This window comes from Clavelina lepadiformis, chromosome 1, assembly GCF_947623445.1.
Source record: "Clavelina lepadiformis chromosome 1, kaClaLepa1.1, whole genome shotgun sequence".
Classification (NCBI taxonomy): domain Eukaryota; kingdom Metazoa; phylum Chordata; class Ascidiacea; order Aplousobranchia; family Clavelinidae; genus Clavelina; species Clavelina lepadiformis.
In genome coordinates this window covers 7,081,730-7,102,985 of record NC_135240.1, presented here as the reverse complement: position 1 = coordinate 7,102,985, position 21,256 = coordinate 7,081,730, and the positions used below count along the sequence as shown (strand labels likewise).

Here is a 21,256-nt window from a genome sequence, read left to right as displayed (position 1 = left end):
TTTGAATTTTGGAAAAGAACTGTATAAATATTTAAAATAAGGCATGCAGACAAGCATATGTGACTTTAAAGCTTTCTAACTGCTTCAATAGCTGATAAATAAGCACATGTGACGATGAAACCAATTATAGGCTATGGCAATGCCGATAGAGTAGGGTAATTTTTTAAAGCAACTTTTCTTTTTTTCTATTGCATAATCGGAACAAAGTTTTTTCAGGGGTCTCTGTCACCTCATACAAATCGATCTTTATTTGACATAATAAATTCAGGTAATGCTTCTGGTATACCAATCGGTATATACCGAATTCAAGTAATTAGGTCATATGTAAAAAGAGATAAGAAAAGTGACGTCATAATTTTGGTTCCACACGTAAAGAATAAAAAGATGTTAGAAAAGTACAAGTGTAAAAGTGACGTCATAGTTTTCGTTAGGGCCAACATGTGGTAAACATGTTCTAGGTTTCTAGAGAAAAGGGTGTAACAAAAGAGAAAAAACATCTTCGGTTTGTGGATATTCGATATCAGTTACATCATAGTTTCAGCGTAAAGTATACAGAACGATGAACCGTATGCATTACCACCTGGAATCATATGGAGAAAAGACACACCTAATGCCTGTTTTAAGACTTTTGCCGACACGGTCACAGATCATCGGAGAAATGGAGAGGGGATCTTACCTGCAGTGTTCAAACTTATGGGGAACTGTTTTATGGTAAAACACTTTTAGCGAAAGATAAGCATTTTACTATAAAATATTGCAATGAAGAATCGGCCATCGATGCGGTGGCAGATCCATCCTATGTCAAGGTGAATCAGATCGATGAGGATTTGTATGAGGTGACAATGAAGAAAAAACGTGTGATTTGGAATCTCCCCATCCAGATAGGTTTTTTCGTATATGGATATTCCAAGCTCCATATGCTACGTTTTTATTACGATTTTCTCAAAAAGTACATTGATCCACAGAATATGGAGCTTATTTTAACAGACACAGATTCCTACTACTTGGCACTAAGCGCCCCCGACTTGGGTTCGGCTGTTCGCAAGGATAGACTTCGAGAGTTTTACTCCAACGTCCACCTGTGGCTCCCATCCAAAGCATGTGATGACCATCGTGAGGAGTTTATTCAGTCAGGTGTACGTGGAGAAGTCTGGGATAATTCTGACAAAGCTTGTTGTCGAAATCGTGAGATCTACGATCGTCGAACCTTGGGTTTGTCCGAGGTCGAATTTCAAGGTGATGGATGCATCGCTCTCTGTAGCAAAACGTATTATACGTTTGGTAGAAGTGGTTGTAAGTTGGCTTGTAAGGGACTCAGTAAAAAACTGAATCATTTCACAAAACAGCGTTATATGAACGTTTTGCTTTCTCAAACTTCTGGGAAAGGAGTCAATCGTGGTTTTATTTCTCGAGATAATCAGGTGTTCACTTATGAACAGGAGCGCAGAGCCTTGTCGTATCTTTACATTAAGCGTACGGTTCTAGATGATGGTGTCAGTACAAAACCTCTGTCAATATGAGTTGCATTTTGTGTGTGATATGTGTGATGTGTAATATGTGTTGCATTGTTTTCTGTGGTAATTTTAAAACCTCTGTCAATATAATCGTGTTGCATTTTTTTCTGTGGTAATTTTAAAACCTCTGTCAATATAATCGTGTTGCATTTTTTTCTGTGGTAATTTTTTAAAATAAATATGTGTATACCTTTATCAAAAGTGTTATTCAGCATCATGGACGATCGGTTGAAACACCCTTTTACTTGTCTCATTTCTGGTCCGACAGGTAGTGGAAAGACTGTATTTGTCACGAGACTTATTAAATATGCGTCAAAAATGATACACCCACCGCCAGATCAGATCCTATGGTGTTATAGCGAGTACCAAGCGGCTTATGATGAATTGAAGCAGGTAGAGTTCATCGATGGTTTACCCGACACAGAAAAACTAAACCCCACCCTAAACAAGTTGGTCGTTTTAGACGATTTCATGGGAAATTTCGATTCGAAAATATCCGATTTATTCACAAAGAAATCACACCATCAAAACCTAAGCGTGGTTTATATCGTACAGAATTTATTTCACAAAGGCAAGGCGCAAAGAACAATTTCATTAAATTCACATTACTTGGTTTTATTCAAAAATGTTAGGGACGCCTCACAAATCAAACACTTATCAAGACAAATGTTCCCTAGCAAAAGTAAATATTTAGAGGAAGCCTATGTAGACGCGACCAAAGAACCATTCGGTTATCTTTTGATCGATCTAAAACAAAACACTCCCGATGACATAAGGCTGCGAACACACATTTTTCCAGATGAAAGAACGATCGCTTACGTATCAAAAAGATAAAAGGTCGTTACCCAGTCTCAAAGGCTTTCATTTTACAAATATGTCGTCCCGAGTCATACGTCATTCAGCGACATTACAACGCTTAGCAAAGGCTGATCCGAGAGTACGAAGACAACTTTTACATCGGGGTAGTTCGGATCTGGTAAAAGCCATTTGTGAATGTGCACGAAACGTATTGGCGGGGAATGTGCCTTTAAACACCGGGCAAAAACTTCGATTAAAAAAATATAGAAAACCACTTTGTGAAATTGTCAAGAAGAAAACGCCTCTCTATAAAAAGAAGATTATTATTCAGAGGGGTGGATTTCTATCTGCTTTGATCGGACCACTCATCGGAGCTGTTTTACCCGCCCTTACGAGTTTGTTTCACAAATGATGAATTACACCAAAAAGATGATATTGATGGATCCGCGCCAACTACCGGACACCAATCCACCGACCAACTCCACTGCTAAAGCCATGTCTAAATTAGACCAAGAAATGGAAAATGTTTTACAACAAAATATGGACACCAACGAGAAAGTGAAACGTTACCAGCAAATCTTACAACGTTATATAACCTTTCAAGAAAAATTAACCGAACCCATTACACTGCGAATCCAAGAACCGCGAGTGAAGGAATTGAATCTCGAACAACAAATCACAAACGGTGTACCACTCAATAAACGAAAAAAGGCTGAACAGTTATTAAAATTCCTTAAAAGTAGTAATTCTATTGCTTGGAATCAGAAAGGTGAATTAATAATTCAAGACAAGGCCATACCTCACAGTCATATATTCGATTTGGTAGACGATCTCCTCAGAAAGAAGAAGAATTTTTCACCTACCGGTTGGCGAGAATTCGCCTCGGCTTTAAAACTATTGAATGTACCCGAAAGCTTGGTTGGAAACAAGGATAGGTGGAATTTCATCAAACCAAGAATCGAAAATTCCGTCACCGAACCTCGTCCTTGGTTAAGTTATGACTCTGCGTGAAATCTATTATTCCCCATCCAAAGCCGGTAGTTTCGGTGGTGTCAGGCAGTTACAAATTCAATCTGGACAAACACAGAAAAGCGTCAAACAATTTCTATCCCAACAAGACCCCTATACACTCCATAAACCCGCGAGACGACATTTTACCAGGAGAAAGGTGATTGTGAGCGGAATCGACCAGCAGTTTCAAGCCGATTTGGTGGATTTATCCAAATTAAAACGTTATAATCGTGATTACAGATACCTGCTGACGTGTATCGATGTCTTTTCAAAGTAACGCCCGGGCAATCCCTCTGAAAGATAAGACCGGGAAAAGTTTGGTGAAAGCTTTCGGGGAAATTGTACGAGAAAGGAAACCATTACAATTGCAAACTGACAAGGGTTCTGAATTTACAAACAGACGTTTTCAAACGTTTCTCAAAGAGAATCAAATTCTATTCTTTACCAATTTTAATGAGGTAAAAGCGGCCATTGTGGAACGATTTAACAGAACCTTAAAGACAAAGATGTGGCGGTATTTTACGGCCAAGAATACTCTAAAGTACGTCGACGTTTTACAACCCATGCTGGACGCATACAACCGTTCTTATCACCGTTCTATCAAAACTACCCCGGTCTCGGTAACTTGGAAAAATCAAGATGAGATATGGCAAAACTTGTATGGAAAACCGATGCAAGAAAGAAAACCAAAGTTTCAACCCGGTGACGTGGTTAGAATCAGTAAGAACAAACAAGTATTCGAAAAGGGCTATCTTCCGAATTGGACCGAAGAGATATTCACCATCGTCAAACGGATCCCGGGAAATCCACCTACTTACAAGCTAAAAGATTATCATTCCGAAGAATTACAGGGAAGCTTTTACGAACAAGAATTACAAAAAATTGTAAAAAAGGATGATGAATTTTTGATCGAAGCCATCCTCGAAACAAGAAAGCGTGGAAAAAGGAAACAATATCTCGTCAAATGGCTCGGTTGGTCATCAAGCTTCAACAGTTGGGTGAATGAATCTGATATGAAAGCGTACCAACCCTGATTCTATCGAGTGCATTTTTTTGTTTGTGTCTTACTCGTAATAAAAACTCTGTATTCGAAACAAAGATCGTCTATTACTATGGATACTCTACAGATATCGAACGTATTGAGTCGAGATATTGAAACCAAGAAAGTGTTTCGAGGGTGTTTTCCGCGCGACGAATTGCTACTGTTGAACTATGACAACCCAAGCTTGTACGTGGTAAATAGCGACAGTTCTAGAAACCCGGGATCGCACTGGGTCGGAATATACATTGATCGCGAGAACAAGGCTACCTATTTCGATTCTTTCGGATGTCGTCCGATTCACCGTGAGTTTTACATCTTTTTAAGAATGAATTCAATCGCGTGTACTTTCAACTCTCAAACCGTGCAGACGTTCACGAATGTATGCGGTCAACACGTACTTTTATTCAGTCTCATGATAGTGAGAGATTATTCCCTTCGTCAGATCTTGGATATGTACTCGGAGGACCTGTTCTTGAACGATATACTGGTGCATGACTTTATCGAGGACAACTATAACATCGACGCACCATTCCGTATTCTCCCTCTATAAATGGTTTGGAAGTAAAAGTCTCGTATTTATTTCATACCAACTATGACGGGTGACGGAACGTCTGACGACTCGGTTCGGTTAACCGATTCAACGACAAACGACCGTAAACATAGCATAGTATTTATATGTCAAATACTACTCGTGTTTGTGGTCGCTGCCATTTCATTGTATAACCTCACTGTTGGAAGTGAACAGAAAGATCTTTGGATTTCACTCTTATCGAGTAGTATCGGTTACATCTTACCGAATCCTTCCCTCCCGAAATAATGTTTTATTTGACGTTACCATCCAATTCTTCCATGGATGTCTTTCCCGGAAATACATTAACCAATTACAAAACGAGACTGCCACATCGCATTGAACTGGATAGCGGGGGAGATTATGAAATCGGGTTGGGTGAGATACAGTATCCACACAGCTGGAATAATCTATCCTTACCATCGGTGGTGGTTTACCTGTACAACCACGAACTGTTCGAATATAAGTTTCCAGCTGGAAATTACTACAAGGCGAAGATGATCATTGACACGTTTCGAACATTAACGAAAAAGTTTAAAGAGGATTATAGCAAACGTGTCAGTGAACGTGACGATGATTCCCTCCCCCCTCTGGGGGAGAATGTAAAACCCCTTGTCGTGCAATTCGACGAAGCCACGAAGAAATTTTCCTTCGAAAAAATGAAAGATTTAAGAATAGCTGTGAACAATTCACTTTATGAATTCCTCGGAACAGAAGATATGTTACTTCCCGAAGGAGAGATAGGGAAACCAATCCATAGTTTTTATAATGTACCTGCACTCTACGTGTACTGTGACTTAGTTGAACCCTCTGTCGTGGGAGATTCGTTTACTTCACTTTTACGAGTCGTACCCGTCACCAAGAAACCGGGAGAAGTTATTTGTCATACCTACGAAAAATTATTTTATCACCCCCTCGCTATCAAAACATTTGATACGGTAGAAATAGATATAAGGGATAGCCAGGGGAATCCTATCTTATTTGAAGGTGGACGATTGGTCATAACACTTCACATACGTCGTAAAAGAAAATGGTGAACCACGGAGATCTCTATCAGAGGTATTACGTCAATCAAGCCGGTTCAGGTCTACCTGTTTTTCACGGTAGAGAATACCAAAGAGGATACGGTATCGGAAGCGTTTTTTCCGGTCTCTCGAAATTGGTTATGCCTCTCATTAAAAGTGGTGCAAAGGCCTTGGGGAAACAGGCTCTCCAATCTGGCACACAAGTTCTCAGTGACGTCTTACAAGGTCAAAACCTGAAACAGGCGGCTCTTCGGCGATCCAAGGAAGCTGGAAGGCATCTCCTGGAAACGGCAAGCGAACGCATGTTAACCCCACCCGGTGAAAGAGTGAATATAAACAGAAAAAAACGAAAGAAAACGATCAGTTCCAAGAGGACAAAGCGAAGAAAGGTCATAAACGATATTTTTGAGTGATGTCACTCATTCATCCTCTTTCCTGTATTTGTACGAAAAGCGAATTAGACTTATTTTCCGTTCCACCGACCCAGTCCAGTATCGAAAGTGGGGTATGGGTGGAACATCAACCTTTAAACAACATCTCGGATTCGGGCCCGATTGAGTTTGCGATTCAATCTTCGACCGATGCCTACTTGGACTTAAGCAATAGCGTCATTTTTGTGAAGGCTCAAATTCAAAAGAATGATGGTAGTGATCTCGGAGACGATGCAGTCGTGGCACCGGTTAATTATTGGTTGAATGCTTTATTCGGTCAGGTCGATCTATCACTGAACGATAAACTGGTCTCGGCGTCTACCAACACCTATCCGTATCGAGCCTATTTGGAAACTTTACTCAGCTTTGGGGATGAAGCCAAGACTTCTCAATTGACTGGTGCTCTATGGTACGAGGATACTGCCGGGCATATGAGTGCTTTGACCCAAGCGAATACCGGCTTTGAAAAGAGAAAAGCTTTCACTGCAACGAGTGGGGAAGTGGAGATGGTCGGAAAACTCCACTTGGATCTCTTTTTTCAAAGTCGTTATTTACTCAGTGGAATAAACATGAAGTTGAAGCTTACCCGTACCAAGTCTGAGTTTAATTTAATGGCTGCTCGAGGAAGTACATTCAAAACAAAAATTAATCAGGTCATCCTGTACGTCCGCAAGGTCACTCCTTCTGCTCAGGTGGCATTGGCACATATCAAAGCTTTGCAAGTCTCTAACGCGAAATATCCCATTCGAAGAATACAAACCAAAGTTTTTAGTGTTCCACGGGGAAATATGTCTTGCAATCAAGAAAATGTTTTTCTAGGACAACTTCCTAAACGGATTGTCATCGGTTGTGTTAATAATACCGCGTTCAACGGTGTCATAGAGGAAAACCCCTTTGATTTTAAAAATTATAACATCTCCTTTCTGGCGGTATACGTGAACGGAGAACAGATCCCTTGCAAGCCTCTCCAACCAAAGTTTGAACAGCAGCATTATATTCGAGCTTATAACAGTCTTTTCACCGGATCGAACCAGCATTTCAAAGATACCGGTAACGCAATCAGTAGAACGGATTATCCTAACGGATACACCTTGTTTGTTTTTGATCTCTCACCCGACCTCAGTGATGGCGGTCATTTCGATCTCGTGAAACGTGGAAATCTACGCATGGAAATGCATTTTGCAGACAGGTTTGGAGACAGGTTTGGACTTGCCTTCATATTCAGGTCAAAACAAATCACATCTGGGTGCCAGCTATTATTTATTCTTCTCTTACATCTGGAATCGACTGGATTGGTTGTAATACATTCCAATGCTTTGTTTCTAAAGTCTGGCTTATTTCAACCCAAGCTGGAATTCAAAACCAGGTCATGTTAGCATATGCGAATACGATTAACGCGTTCTTACTCTAGGTTTTTTCTCCATATGATTCCAGGTGGCAATTCATACGGTTCATCGTTCTGTATACTTTACACTGAAACTATGATGTAACTGATATCGAATATCCACAAACCGAAGATGTTTTTTCTCTTACACCCTTCCTCTAGAAACCTAGAACATGTTTACCACATGTTGGCGCTATGGAACGAAAACTATGACGTCACTTTTACACTTGTACTTTTCTAACATCTTTTCCCTTTACGTGTGGAACCAAAATTATGACGTCACTTTTCTTATCTCTTTTTACATATGACCTAATTACTTGAATGGACTAATCTTGGAGTGACCTACTTCACAGTTGGTGGCGGTAAGAGTTGGCGGCGGTGGTGGTGGCGGTGGTGGTGGCGCATGGTGGCGTGGTGGTGGCGGTGGTGGTGGCGGTGGTGGCGTGGTGGGGGGGTTCCTGAGGTGGCAACACTATACTACTATCAGTCCCTCATCTTCCGTCTATAGTTCTGCATCCACAAACGCTCATTGTTGTAAATATTCTTGGTATTGTTTAAGTAAAATATTTCTCAGTCGCCATCAATAACCACTTACTTTTGAACAACTACCCGATGCGAAACAACAACAAATGCAGCAACAACTACGAACTATAAAGACCACACATATGCAAAGTTCACTAACTAGCGAAGGACCTATATATACTGTAGTGTAGGCCACAGACGATAACTAAAATTGTTGCAAAATTGTTTCATAGATTTCTAGGTTTTCTCGTTTGTGTTTTAGTCCGAAACCCTTGTTACTTGGTTTTGTAATTTGGTTTAGTATCTATTTCTTGCAGGCCTATAGTTAGAATAGTTTCTCATTATTAGCAAACAAACCTTGAAATAAAATAAATTTGCAACGTAGGCTACAGTATTTTGAGAAATGGATCAATTTGACCCAATTAACATCTATAGTACATCTAGAACTTTTTTTAATCAGTTCATATAGTACTTGCAAAATAAAAATAGATTTAAATATTTTTCAGAGAATATTTTGCATTTAAGACGTATGGTTATAGCGGTTACGTGTGCTACCCGTTCAAAACAACAAGCCAATTGAATTGAGTGCTAACACGGCCGATGATGCGTTGTTTTTAGGCAACAACACTTAGAACGAAAACGACGTTTATTTCCATTTCCAAACAACATAACACACCAAAAAAAAAGTGCAGACAAAAAAGATTGGAGTTAAAAAAACTTTGAACGGGTATAGAATAGATAAAACAGCACAATTCAATGATATGGTTTGTGGATGCTTTTTACGATCACAAGCTTAAGTTTTTTTTTTAAATTTAAAAAGAAATATTCTGAAATACATAAGATTCAGCATTATTTGTACCAATACGAAGTTGAGTTGCAACGTGCTCGTTAACAACTTCAGCACTCTGCAAATAACAAAACAATGAATTATGAAACTAATACACATTGAAAGCAAAAATACGATTAAGTTAAAGCATAATAAAATCACACGTTAATCACTGTCCAGTCAGAGCGGAAAATATTTTTTTATACTTGCCTTTACGCCAGCGCTTTCCCAAAACTTTGCAATTGAAGAAGTATCTTGCTCGTCGACCCATCACACAAACGATCCTCTTGCATTTGCTGGTCTGTAAATTGAGAAACGTTTGAATTGGTGTACGACTGACGAACAAAAGTTTCGCCGTGAAATCGTTATTGAATCGTTACTAGGCCATTGATTTTATGCTTTTGTAATTTTAAACCGTACACGAATGGGAACCGAAAGTACACATTTGACAATGTGGCTTCCTTGTTTAATTATCATTAGACAAATAACAACCATTAAGTCATTCGTTACCTTTTTACGGCCAGGTACATTCCGATTGTGTCCTGTCAATTAAAAAAATTAAGCTTTGAATGAACTAGTTGTACGATGACAATTTTTGACGCATTTCAGGCATAATTACTTGTTACCTATGTAAATTAGCAGCAGCAGAATAACCACCAGCACCACATAAGTTTTCATCGTGCTTCAAATATCAGTTGTAGTTTAAAGAAACAATACGTAAAAAAGAGCGAAAACTTCACGGTAGCAGAATGCTATTCAAATCGGTTGTTACTTGTGACCTTCGGACGCTGTAAGTTCAATCAACTACATTATTGCCGATTCCACATTTATCATAACGTCACGATTACATACCGCGCGTCTGCGTCCTGCAGCCATTAAAAATTCTGTGTTTAGGTTATTTCTGTGCTTCGCCTTCTGAACTTAAGTTTGGTTAATTTTTATACTTAACCTTTGCTCGCACTTGGTCACAAACCAGACACCAACTCACCCTATTTACTTGATTGTAAGCTGCAAAAATGATAATGGAAAAAGATTTTGCATGTGGCGGCTTGCAATCGAATAAATATGATGATTTAAAGCTAGTTTAAAGCTGTGTCGTTGTATGCGACAAATCATCTTCAAGATAACCTTCCATCTGTACTTTCTGCGCACTTCTATGTGTCGGTCATACGCGATATGGTGGTTATTGCATGGTTGTGAAAAACATGGTAGTTGAACCAACCGCACAGACGTACGAAGGTCAAGCACGGAAATTAACAACACAGAAAATTAAGTGAGGAATTATTTGTTGCCAGCAAGGCACAGACGCACAGCAATTAGATGAGTTCAACGTGACGTTCAATATGGATTCACCAATGGTCTAAGACTCTAAGTGGTTGAATTTAACGTCAAAAGCCACAGGTTTTTAGCATCAACAAAACTGCGCATTATACCATGTCTTACTACAATATTATGTATTGGTATAATGAATGATATAGGCCTACCTGCTTAAAACTTGTCTTAGCTTAGGTTTTTTTGATTAGTGAGACAAATTGTTTTTCTTTTGCATATTTCACCAAAAAAAGTTATAATTTACCTTCAACTTCCCTATAGAGCAGTGGTTCTCAACCGGGGGTCCGCGGACCCCCAAAGGTCCGCGAAACGTTTTCAGGGGGTCCGTGAGAACTTCGAAATTTGCAACATAAAGTACGAGTTTTTAAAACGTTTTTGCTGTTTTTCATTGCTATTTGAAATAGGCTTGAACATTTGCTTAATTGCCTATTGTGATGGGACAATACAAAAGCTTATTGAGATTTATCACCCGCAGGGAAGGCCTATTGTGATGCAATAGATTGCGGATTATACGAGAAGACAGCTGCATACAGTGATTTTAAGTTGCTGGAGATTGCACATAATCGCTTTCTCAGTTTTAGCTTGTAACTAGCAGCTTGTTGTTGTGAGCAACGTATAGTAGCGTAAAGGAGATAGCTTTGTTTACTAAAACTTAACTTTATTTTAGTGTAGTCTCAGAACCCTTAGTTTGCTTAAACGTCAGGGGTCCGCCAACTGCTTTGACAGCATCAAAAGGGGTCCACCAAGATCAGAAGGTTGAGAACCACTGCTATAGAGTATAGAGTATAGACCCTTGCTCTATTTGCGGCATTTTTTCAACAAGGAAATCCATTTTTATAAAGACTTTACGATAGGAAGCAATACCGTACTAGTCCATTGATTATTATATTCCGTCTACTTTTCTGCATCCACAAATGTCCATTGTTGTAAATATTATAGGTATAATTCAAATAAACGCTTTCCCAGTCACTATCAATAACTAGTAGCTTTTGAATAACTGGCTATAGCCGAAAACAAAAACAATTGTAGCAACAATCAAAAGTTGACTGCACATACACAAACGGGTGTCAACTGACAAAGCGAAGACAGTTGCCAAAACTGTTGTAACTTTATCATAGGTTTATTTGGGTCTATTTCTGTCTTATACCTAGCCTCTAAGATAGGCTGACGACCAGGACATCCAGCAGATGACTACAGTAAAAGACATACCAAGATATTCCAGTGTCTCGACTTAAAAAAAACCCGGCCGACATGCCTTATTAATAATTTATTAACCTTATTTATCGTTAATGGGTTGTTTGATGTGCACTTGCTTCCGTTAAATTGCAATGAAGCCTTTGGAAAGAATTTGCCCACAACAAACCGGTTATGACCTGTTTTCGCCGTTGTGTTAAGAAGCTGAATCAGCCCATGAGTGGCTGTATTGAGACCATTGACTTTGTTGCTGCAGAAGACATGCATTAGACTAAATGTAAATGTATCAATGTAAATGTATCAAGAGTGGAAATTTCCTTTCATTTTCCGCTCGCAGTTTATCAAGCAACACCCACGCTTTGACGTCAGTGTTCTAGTGTTTTGGAACTTTGACAGTTATAATGAAACAACGACATCTTATACGTCACAAAAGGAGAAAAAACCATAGATATCGTATATATAATAACTAGATATCTAACTCCAGCCGAAAAGTGAAGCAAGCCTGCGATTACACATGCGCCCAAAAGCGTTGGGAGAGAGTGAGAGAAAAGCTAAAAGCCAAATGTGAATTGGAGTAGTTCTGTATAGGCCTAATTCTCTGGAAGTTTTTTGAAAGGCCGAGGTGTTTGCATTGCACTATCACTGACTATTTTTTGTAAATATTTGTATTTTAGCTGTATCAATGAATAAGCTTGCCTATAGGCTAATTGCCTACCGGTACCGTGTAGGCCTAGCATAAGTCAATGGGGTAGCCCTTCAATCGAGTAAGAGTTGCATGATTCAAAGCAAAAGATTGATATACTTATATTTTTTACAAAATCAGGTGTTAACTTGAAAGAAATAAATGTGAAAGACACGAAATGAAATATGATGAAACCTAATACAAACCATATCTAATATATAGGCGTACCATACTTTTCAAACATACTCGATATGTCTAACGAAACGATAGGTCAAAAACCTGATCGTGAAAAATTCTTTAATAATTTTCTTTATTAATTGTACAGAATGAAGATCTTCATATCCAATCTCAAAATCATCATCCTGGTTTCTTAGCGATGGAAATAAATCATAGCTTTTAACTTTTTCATAAATTGATTCACACAGGTTTTGACTGAGATGATCCTTGATGGAAATTTTAGGATTTAGTGAATTAAATCCACAAACAGCAGCTCGAAAGAGCTTCTCTGCCTGTCTGACCACAGTTACAACACCTGCTGATGGGGTAATTAAGCCGCCTCGGTCTTTGACTTGAATTAATGCTAGGTATGATAGGTGTTAATGCTAGGTGTTTAATGAACGTGCTTAAGCTCTTTTGTTTATTCTATGAAAGCTGATCATTCAATTTTATGTAATGGCTAGCCTGTAGCTATAATAGACATGTACAAAATTATAAATCAATTTCAATTTAATGACCAGGCTCACTGCATACTAATTAGTAATTACCTTCTCTTGGAAAAACATCAAAGTAATAAAAATGCTTAAAAAACATATCTACGCCGCATAGCTGTGAAATCACTATGGACTATATTAATCTCCCAGCTGCAATTACTATGCGTAACCAAACTATTTAACATTGAAATTGTATCTTTCAGGATTTGTGTTTTTGAAATTCAATGTGGCTGACTGATAATGAATTGCCAAATTTAAGGCCTTCTTCCTGCTGAATTTTGTGTAAATTGCTGATATGCTTCCATTTTATAGGCTGTTTTTCTCCATCATGGATGATGCCCAAGTCAGCCAAAGCATTTCACTTGCAACAGCTTCCGTATCAAAAGGAAGTATGCCTTCCCCATAGTTTACAAAACCTTCATATTTTCCAGTAAACTTGTTAAAAGGTGTATGTGACCTGATGTGCATTGCGTCGCACATTAGTGCACAGTCCGAGTATGTTTTGTCAGTATTGGCCTTTTTTTGCAGGTGACTGAAAACATCAATAAAAAAAACAGGTTCACAATTGACTGATGATGCCCAGTCTGCCAAAGAGCTTGGTGCTGGCAAAGAAAATGATCGTCTTAAGTAATCATAAGCTTTTGGAGAATAGAAGTGAAGTGTGGAAGCAACTTTTTTGATTTCATCATTGTAACGGTGACCTTTGGAATTACGTCCATTGTTAATCAATTGAGATCTAAACAGTTCTTTTGTGATGCCGGAAAAGTTGTTGGCTAGCATTGTGCTTGCTTCTTCTGATATGTAACCGCTAGATTTCAGATTGTCAATAACTGCTTTTAGTGATTGTACCTTCTTGTCAGAACGTCGTATTTTTTGCCTTAAAATTTTAATTTTCTTGCGCAAGTGAGATTTTGTTGGTGTCAGTACTACCAATGCTGAGTAATTGTGTTCCTGTGCAACACAACTGGACGTAACTGCTTGCATGCTTTTTTTGTCTTCTGATGCCTTGCTTTTTTTCATTGAGCTAATAACAATGCTAGCCCTTTGTTTTCTTTCATGGGATAAATGTGGTGGGGCACCGAGATGGGATGGGAAACAAAAAACAGAAGGTACTGCATCGTTTTTTAGACATTGTCGTTCACGCTGTCTCTCTTCATTGCGACTTTTTGCAAAGATCTTGGTTTGATAGCGGAAATGTATGGAATGATATCTTATCAATATTTGTTTTTCCAGATCGATTAGTACAGTTATATGCTGAACAAGTAACCATTATGAAACAAATATTTCTAAAATCAGATGAATAATTAGTACTTAAACTACACAAATTTTTGCAAATTGCCGGTAGCCTAGAAATCTAGGTCTAGCCTAGATAGTGGAACCGTTAAAAACGTTAAACACCCTTTAAATACGCAATTGAGCTTTAGGAATATTGCTTAGCATCGTCTGCATCATAAAAAACGTCTTTCCATTTCATTACTATTTGCCAATCGCACATAATCCTTTCATATGTTCCATTCCACACATATGCGCAAGAGCGTTTCTGGTCGCATATGTTGACAAAATGGCGGACCCATACTGGCTTCACTTCTTCAAGCGCAAGGTAGTTAGTTAGATATCTAGTTATTATATATACGATATCTATGGAAAAAACATTGAGAATTGAGATGCTGACCAATCAGACATCGCCTTATTTGCGAATTCGCCAAGGTAAGACTCAACTGAACTTCAAATTACGTTCATTCTGCCAAAGCAAATCTCGCTTCAAACGACAATTATGTGTATAAATACTTGGGTTAAATTGGCTGAAACGTTTTGCTTCAGGTTTGAAGTGGGCATTATAGTCGTATTGAAAAGCGTACTCAAATGCATGTGTATCACTAAACAAGGAATATCATACAGTATATATAAGTGAAGACATAGTTATACCACGGAAAGCATTGTAGAGACATATTTTAAGAAGCATTTACATTTAACTGCCAACTGTTAAACGTTTTTGCCATCAATTAAGTCCAAGTACCAGGTGTTGATAAGCATATAATTTCCCGGCATGATATTACACAAGAAAACACAATGAGCCTTTTTGAACCATGGTGAATCAGATTGTACAAATAGGCCAATGAATTTAAGTTATTCAAGACAGATCCAAAACACAAATTTGACTTAACAATTTCTTATAATCCGGTTCAAATTTTTTCTCTTCCAATGGTGCATCTGCACACGTGGTTTGATGTGCCAGAATAGCCTAGCGCATTATGCAAAGTTTTATTCAAAGAAAAAGCGAAACAGCGTCACGTCCAAATTTCAACCATTTTTAAACGACGTTTTTGTCACCCATGTTGTTTTGGTAACCGGCATGAAATTGCTTACCAGTTTCCTGGTTACTTATTTACTTTCGTTGATCAACCACTAACTTAATACGAATAACTTGGACTAAGTAATTAAACGACTATTATAGTAACCTACCAAAACTACACCTAACAGACGTTAAGCTATATGAGAAAAAGTGACTGAATAAGAAACCACATTGTAACGCGTAACTTAGTTTATCTTTTCTAGAACAATTTATTAAAATATGGTAAACTTATAGGCTTGCAAATGGTAACTGAGTGCTTCATGTGGTTTTGGTCACCTACAGTGCTTTTTATATTGTTATTGGCATTGATTTACACTAATTTTCACGCTCTGTTGCCTTTAGTTTATTCACGCTTGACTGACGCTGAACATTCCATTGCCGTATATGGTATTATCGCCGGTAAAACAAACAACATGTTCTCCTCTAATCGGTTACATGAGACCAGACAACCACCAAAGCTGCGTTCACTTCCGATGCAATTGGGCAAAATCGCATTGTATACACGAGATTGCGGTTAGGACTATTCTTGAGCATGTAATTTGTTTATCCCACAAAAACGTTTATCCCACATTTCATTGTAGTCAACCTATAAGTATGTTGGCAATTTTTGTCTTTATTTTACTATACTGAGTTGTTACTGATTTTGTCTGCATGCAACATAATACGAAGAAGTTTTTATAACGTGAAGTTTGACAGTGTGTGTGCGCCGTTAGTGGTAACAAGCAGTGAAAATACAACATAGAAGAGACGTGTATTTTGTAACAGAAAAATGTCTCTCCTATTGTCAGTATACTTTAACAATAATTTCAAAACCAAATCGCTCGTACACTTTTTGGGTAATTATTTCGAAAATTGCAGTCAAAATAAGGTATATTGAACCCATACTGACTTTGCAAGCAAACTTCTCCGTACCACCAAAAGAAACCTGATAAACAGAGTTGTAATGGCAACTGTTTTTCGCAGGGCAAGCACAAAACCATTATAAAACACACGATATGAATAAGGCTTCACATAAACGGACATCGCTATTTCACTGTATACGCAAACGGCGGTGTATAAATCATACATGAAACTTATTATCCTCAAAAGTAACTTTCTCCGTTGCAATGTTTTCTACAAAGCGATGATTGATAATAATTGCAGACTGCAAAAAATGAGAGCTCGATTAGGGAAACAAAATTTCTCATTTAAAACATGGGTAATACTGTAATAAAGGCTTCGTCTTGAAATTTGCTACAACTTGCAAAGATGAATTTAGACACTTACGATCTTTCCATATCCCAGTAAGCTGTTGGCAGTCACGTACGAATCTGCCTTGACTGTTTTTCGAGCAGAATTTCGTCGGGCACACCTACAAACATTTTGAATTGTATTTTCTTAAAATTAAGAATAACTTAGTTGTTGATAAAACTTAAAAACACTGGCTATTGTTTGGTCGGATAATGTCGCCCGCATCAGAGCCCGCATGTATGAAGTTCTTGGCAACAACGTTATAAAACGTAAAAACCCCTACAAACAAAACATCGATTTAAGCAAAACTTACATTTGTTCCAGCACTTGCGTTGGGCAAAACACCTGTAAACAAGTAGTAGAACATATTTATAAATATCAGTAGAGACAAAATAGTCTAAGGGCGACCATTTTCGAAGCATCTAGCCAGGCTTATATTATGCACACGTGATTTCGCAAAAAGGGAATCATGCGTAAAACCGTGCAGTAACCTTTACTGGAAATGATCAGATGCAAATCTGTACTTATTACTACTTACCTACGTAGGACAAAAGAAGAACGACTAACAATAGGAGGGCAAACGATTTCATCTTGCTTGACAGATGATAAAATTCAACACAATTGACCAAAACTATTAAATTTTTTCCTTTAAAAATCTAAGTTAAAAGAAACATTTTCAAATTTTAACCGAAAATTACTTTGTAAAAATTCTGCTGGTAATAATTTTCTTATTTGTTGAATGTCATCGCGCATTGCATTTGTTGTCGCCTATAGCTACGACCCAGGCTAAGAAGGTCTGCTCAAGAATTCCGTTAGAACGAACTAGTGTTGATAAACGAATACCCGCGCAGACTCTCGTCTGGTATCTGCCAAGACATCTCTAAGGTGATGCGATGATAAAAAATTCCAAAGCTCATTTGGCTCAGTCCTTTTATGGTTTAGAAGGAAAAAAAGCAAACATTTTGATCATAATTCAATCATTTTTAATCGCTGCTACGCAACTCTATGTGATATATAGAGTGTGTTTATAATCAATATTATGTGATCCATGTTGTCATCGCTTTCCTAGAAAATTTTCATCCTAGTGGAGAAAAAATTTCGTGATGCCCAGCTGCGCTTTTTATGTTTTTGACACAAACTTACATAATCCCTAGTAGCAAACGCAACTTTAAAGGTTAGCAATAAATAACTGATTATATATCTATTTATTTCGATAATATTACTATTTATCGAGTATATACTTGGAATATGTGAAACGATTTTAAATGTTCGGATATACACAATTGACGCATAGAAGTAAAATATGTGAAAAGGCACTCGTTTCATATTGCATTTTCTATATTCCCGGTTAATGTTCGTTTCCATTGTCGTATAGAAGCAAACCAACCGGCTTTTGCGTGAGCAACGTGGTCTGTCAATATAACGTATTGAAAGGATGGCACTAAAGATAACTTTATGAATGACTATCTTTCCAATCACTCGGAAATCCAATACCATCAACTTCCGCAAGATAATTTCTCCGCCCGTTTCAAATTTCACTCACTCAGTAATTAAGTTATCAATTTTTGCTGCAGCTTCCTCAAATTAAGCACTGCAATGTCTTTGCTAAGCTGCTGTAGCGGTTCATCAAAGTTGCAGATAAGAGTTTTGGCATTTATCAAATGCAGCCACCATCTTATGGGAGCTGTTTTTATTTCCAGCGCTTTTTTCGGGTTTGCACAGCATCACTTCGATACAGTTGCTCTTACCCGTTTCATTCAAACACTGAAAGACAAACGTGCTGTTGTCGCTTTTCTCCATTAACCACATAAAATTCCCATTACATCATAGCGAGAAAGTCACCGAAAAGAAAGCGGAACTAACATGGGAAGTAAAGAAATGTATGAGCCAGTTCGGATACGGTTGAAGGCTCTCTGACTCATAAAACTAATAATACTAGTGAGTGTTCCATGCGCTTTGCACCATGAAGTTCACCCAAGGCTGAAGTTGTTCGAAACTGCAACTATAGCAATAAAGCAGGTGTTTGTAACGGTTCCTTATCGCAGGTTATCAAATGGGCTTTCAAAAGGAAGTGTTATAGTTTCGGAGTGTTTTGATGTAAGCCATACCCGGTAATGAATAAGGCGAATATAGGAAGCTATGTGCCGGAAATGCCTTGACACGGTTCCAACTATGCTCCAATGTTGCACAATATGTTTTTATTAACGGAGGCATTTTGTCCAAAAAAATAAGCGAAAATGCATTTCATACTTTCAATATAACTGGAAGCAATAGTTGAAATTTGATTATGTAGCAACCATACCATAACAAGATTTCCCAACAGAAGACAATTGAAATTTACGTAATATATTTTTTACAATTCTTAACAAAGAAAACACTGTACGCGACAAGACAAATATTGCACAGCATAGATTAACCTTGTGTAAACCAAAGTATATAACGAAAATCACAAAAACATCTATTGATAAAAATTACTGGACAATTAAAAAAAAAAACACAAAAATGTGAAAATGCCAACAAACCAATAAGACCATATTTGTCAGAATTTTTGAAGAGGTATCACACACACAGTCTGCTTTTACCGAAAGCTGCAAGCAGACGCAAAATACATGCTGAACATTCCAGAATGTAGAAGAAAACATATATAGCACAGTACAGCAACAGCATGCGTGTAGATTTGGACGCATCAAGATACTTGTTGGTGAAATTATGCTGGTATTACATCACGTTGGTGAAATTATGTTTCAAAAACCCTTAAAATGCATCCTGCGCAAGCTAACATGTTTGGCACTTGCTCGTTTCAAACATTTTTTCAGACGTGGATAAGTTTATTTTGCCCAAACCGAGTGAACGGCCTCGTTTGTTATTTTCATTCTCCACATTACACGACACCAAAACTAAGAAAGGTACAAAGCGAAGGCATGTGTTAGCTTCTTCGACATTCTATCAAACCCAGCATGTCATTTTGTGCACTTGAAGTGTGTGTTTTGCGCGCGTGTCTCCAGCTGGGCCGTCGATCGGTAACTTTTCATTTCTGAGTGTGGTGTGATGTGGAAATAACAAATGAAGGGGAATCCTGCCCAATTCTACACAAAGCATTGAAAGAGAGTAAGCAACTTGCGAACGTCAAACATGCCAGCGTTCGCAGAATGCATTTTTAAGATCGATGAAGCATAAATTTGGGCAACACATAACTAGTATATTGAAGCGCTTAGCCTATTTGATTCAGTGGTCCTACAACATTTTAACAAAACGGCTGTCTGCTTTTATGTGGGTTCTGTTCTTTTACAAAGTGAGGTGTGTAGGCACGAAAGAATGGCATGGATGAACTTCCTTTAAATATATTTCTTCACCGGTTGACTATATACTTTATGCCAACGACAGTCATAAAGTAATTTATCACAAAACTTTAGCTGGAATTGTGCTTGATCTGAACGGTATGTTAACTTTAATTGCCAAGGCAGACCCAACACATACGTGCGCTGCGAGATTCTACAGCTGAATATTATTGTTATTTGTCAATGAGCACACCTGTAAGATTGTTTTCCACTACTGCATCGCAATTGATTGGTTGTGCGCGTTGAACTGGTTCGTCGTCTCTCTGCCTCAAGCACAGACGTTTTGAAATGACAAAACCTACATCTTGCCCCCTAGACTTGTAGTTGTCACACTTTTCGTGGAAGATCAGTCTTGAATTTAGTTATTCGCTCGAAAGGAGTGGAAAAAGAATTCAATATTGTACTAGCTTGAGATTTATGCGCGTTTAGATGCTTTTTAGAATACTCCAGGCACAGTCAAAACTGATGGTAGTAAAATCCCTTTATTCGAAAGGACCTCTGTCATAAGATCCATTGTGCTTTGAGTTAAATACTTATCATAAATAGGAAAACGCCGAGGGAAAGTTGAATCTAACTGATGTTGTTGTTTTCAGGTTTGATGCATTTACAAAACCACCTTGCAACTGTTATAGAAGGATGCCCATTTTGCGTTTCACAATGGTAGCGTGGGACACCAACAAACGCTGCACCTTCACAGCTTCAGTATCACCTGGATATCTAGAGGATGTTCTCGAAACAGTCTTGGCGGTACTTCGTTCGTTTTACCGCAGAATGGATGCGTTTCCAAGTGAAGAGCAGAATCTCAAATGTCCCTCATACGAGTTTGATGACCCGGTTGCAAGGAGTGCCATAAACAGAGAATATTTTGAACCATTACCGAGAGATGATCTTCACGTTGCTCTAGTTGATGGGTTGGAAAGCATTGGGTGGGAATGGGTTGGTCCGAATGAAATCCACGAAATTCCAAAACCAAACCAAACAGCAATTTCGACCACGTGGACCTTTGTTATAAGCAGTTGAAACTTTGCGGGTTTCGATAATTTAGTAATATCCAAAACGTTGTTTTCCTGTTACCATGCTTTAAGTATTCTTTTTCTAAAAACATTTTGCTGTAAGTTTTTGTATTTATTTATATGTGTTGACAAAGTTTGAACAATGTTTTTGACCATGCATGATTTCAAATTACACCAGTTGAGCATCATCATCAGTTTAGCGAATCTAATTTCAGCTTTCAACAAGTGTATTTTCCACTCGTAGTGTTGCATCTTAAACTTAGTAACAACCAGGGAAACTTTA

The 21,256-nt window shown here is 38.1% G+C and overlaps 1 protein-coding gene and 3 long non-coding RNA genes across 8 annotated transcripts; 2 read left to right on the top strand and 2 right to left on the bottom strand.

Moving 5' to 3' along the window:
- Nucleotides 1–6,370: 6,370 nt before the first annotated feature.
- LOC143448958 (uncharacterized protein F54H12.2-like) lies at nucleotides 6,371–7,765 on the top strand. The gene has a single exon (XM_076948935.1). The coding sequence runs from the start codon at nucleotides 6,371–6,373 to the stop codon at nucleotides 7,763–7,765; it is 1,395 nt and encodes a 464-aa protein (XP_076805050.1).
- Nucleotides 7,766–8,923: 1,158 nt separating this feature from the next.
- Nucleotides 8,924–11,227, bottom strand: LOC143471319 (uncharacterized). 4 transcript variants are annotated; one of them, XR_013119533.1, is made up of 5 exons: nucleotides 10,698–11,227; nucleotides 9,748–9,909; nucleotides 9,632–9,663; nucleotides 9,332–9,456; nucleotides 8,924–9,200 (listed from the first exon to the last, which is right to left on the bottom strand). It is a non-coding gene; the product is annotated as an uncharacterized LOC143471319 (long non-coding RNA). The 4 variants fall into 4 exon arrangements; XR_013119535.1 differs by lacking the exon at nucleotides 10,698–11,227 and adding an exon at nucleotides 9,974–10,334; XR_013119530.1 differs by lacking the exon at nucleotides 10,698–11,227 and having other exon boundaries at nucleotides 9,748–10,334.
- Nucleotides 11,228–11,258: 31 nt separating this feature from the next.
- On the top strand, nucleotides 11,259–14,277 carry LOC143471340 (uncharacterized). Its single transcript, XR_013119539.1, has 3 exons — nucleotides 11,259–12,913; nucleotides 13,352–13,428; nucleotides 13,568–14,277. It is a non-coding gene; the product is annotated as an uncharacterized LOC143471340 (long non-coding RNA).
- Nucleotides 14,278–16,316: 2,039 nt separating this feature from the next.
- Nucleotides 16,317–17,276, bottom strand: LOC143461569 (uncharacterized). 2 transcript variants are annotated; one of them, XR_013118055.1, is made up of 4 exons: nucleotides 17,161–17,276; nucleotides 16,936–16,967; nucleotides 16,659–16,743; nucleotides 16,317–16,536 (listed from the first exon to the last, which is right to left on the bottom strand). It is a non-coding gene; the product is annotated as an uncharacterized LOC143461569 (long non-coding RNA). The 2 variants fall into 2 exon arrangements; XR_013118051.1 differs by having other exon boundaries at nucleotides 17,165–17,273.
- Between the last annotated feature and the right edge of the window lie 3,980 nt (nucleotides 17,277–21,256).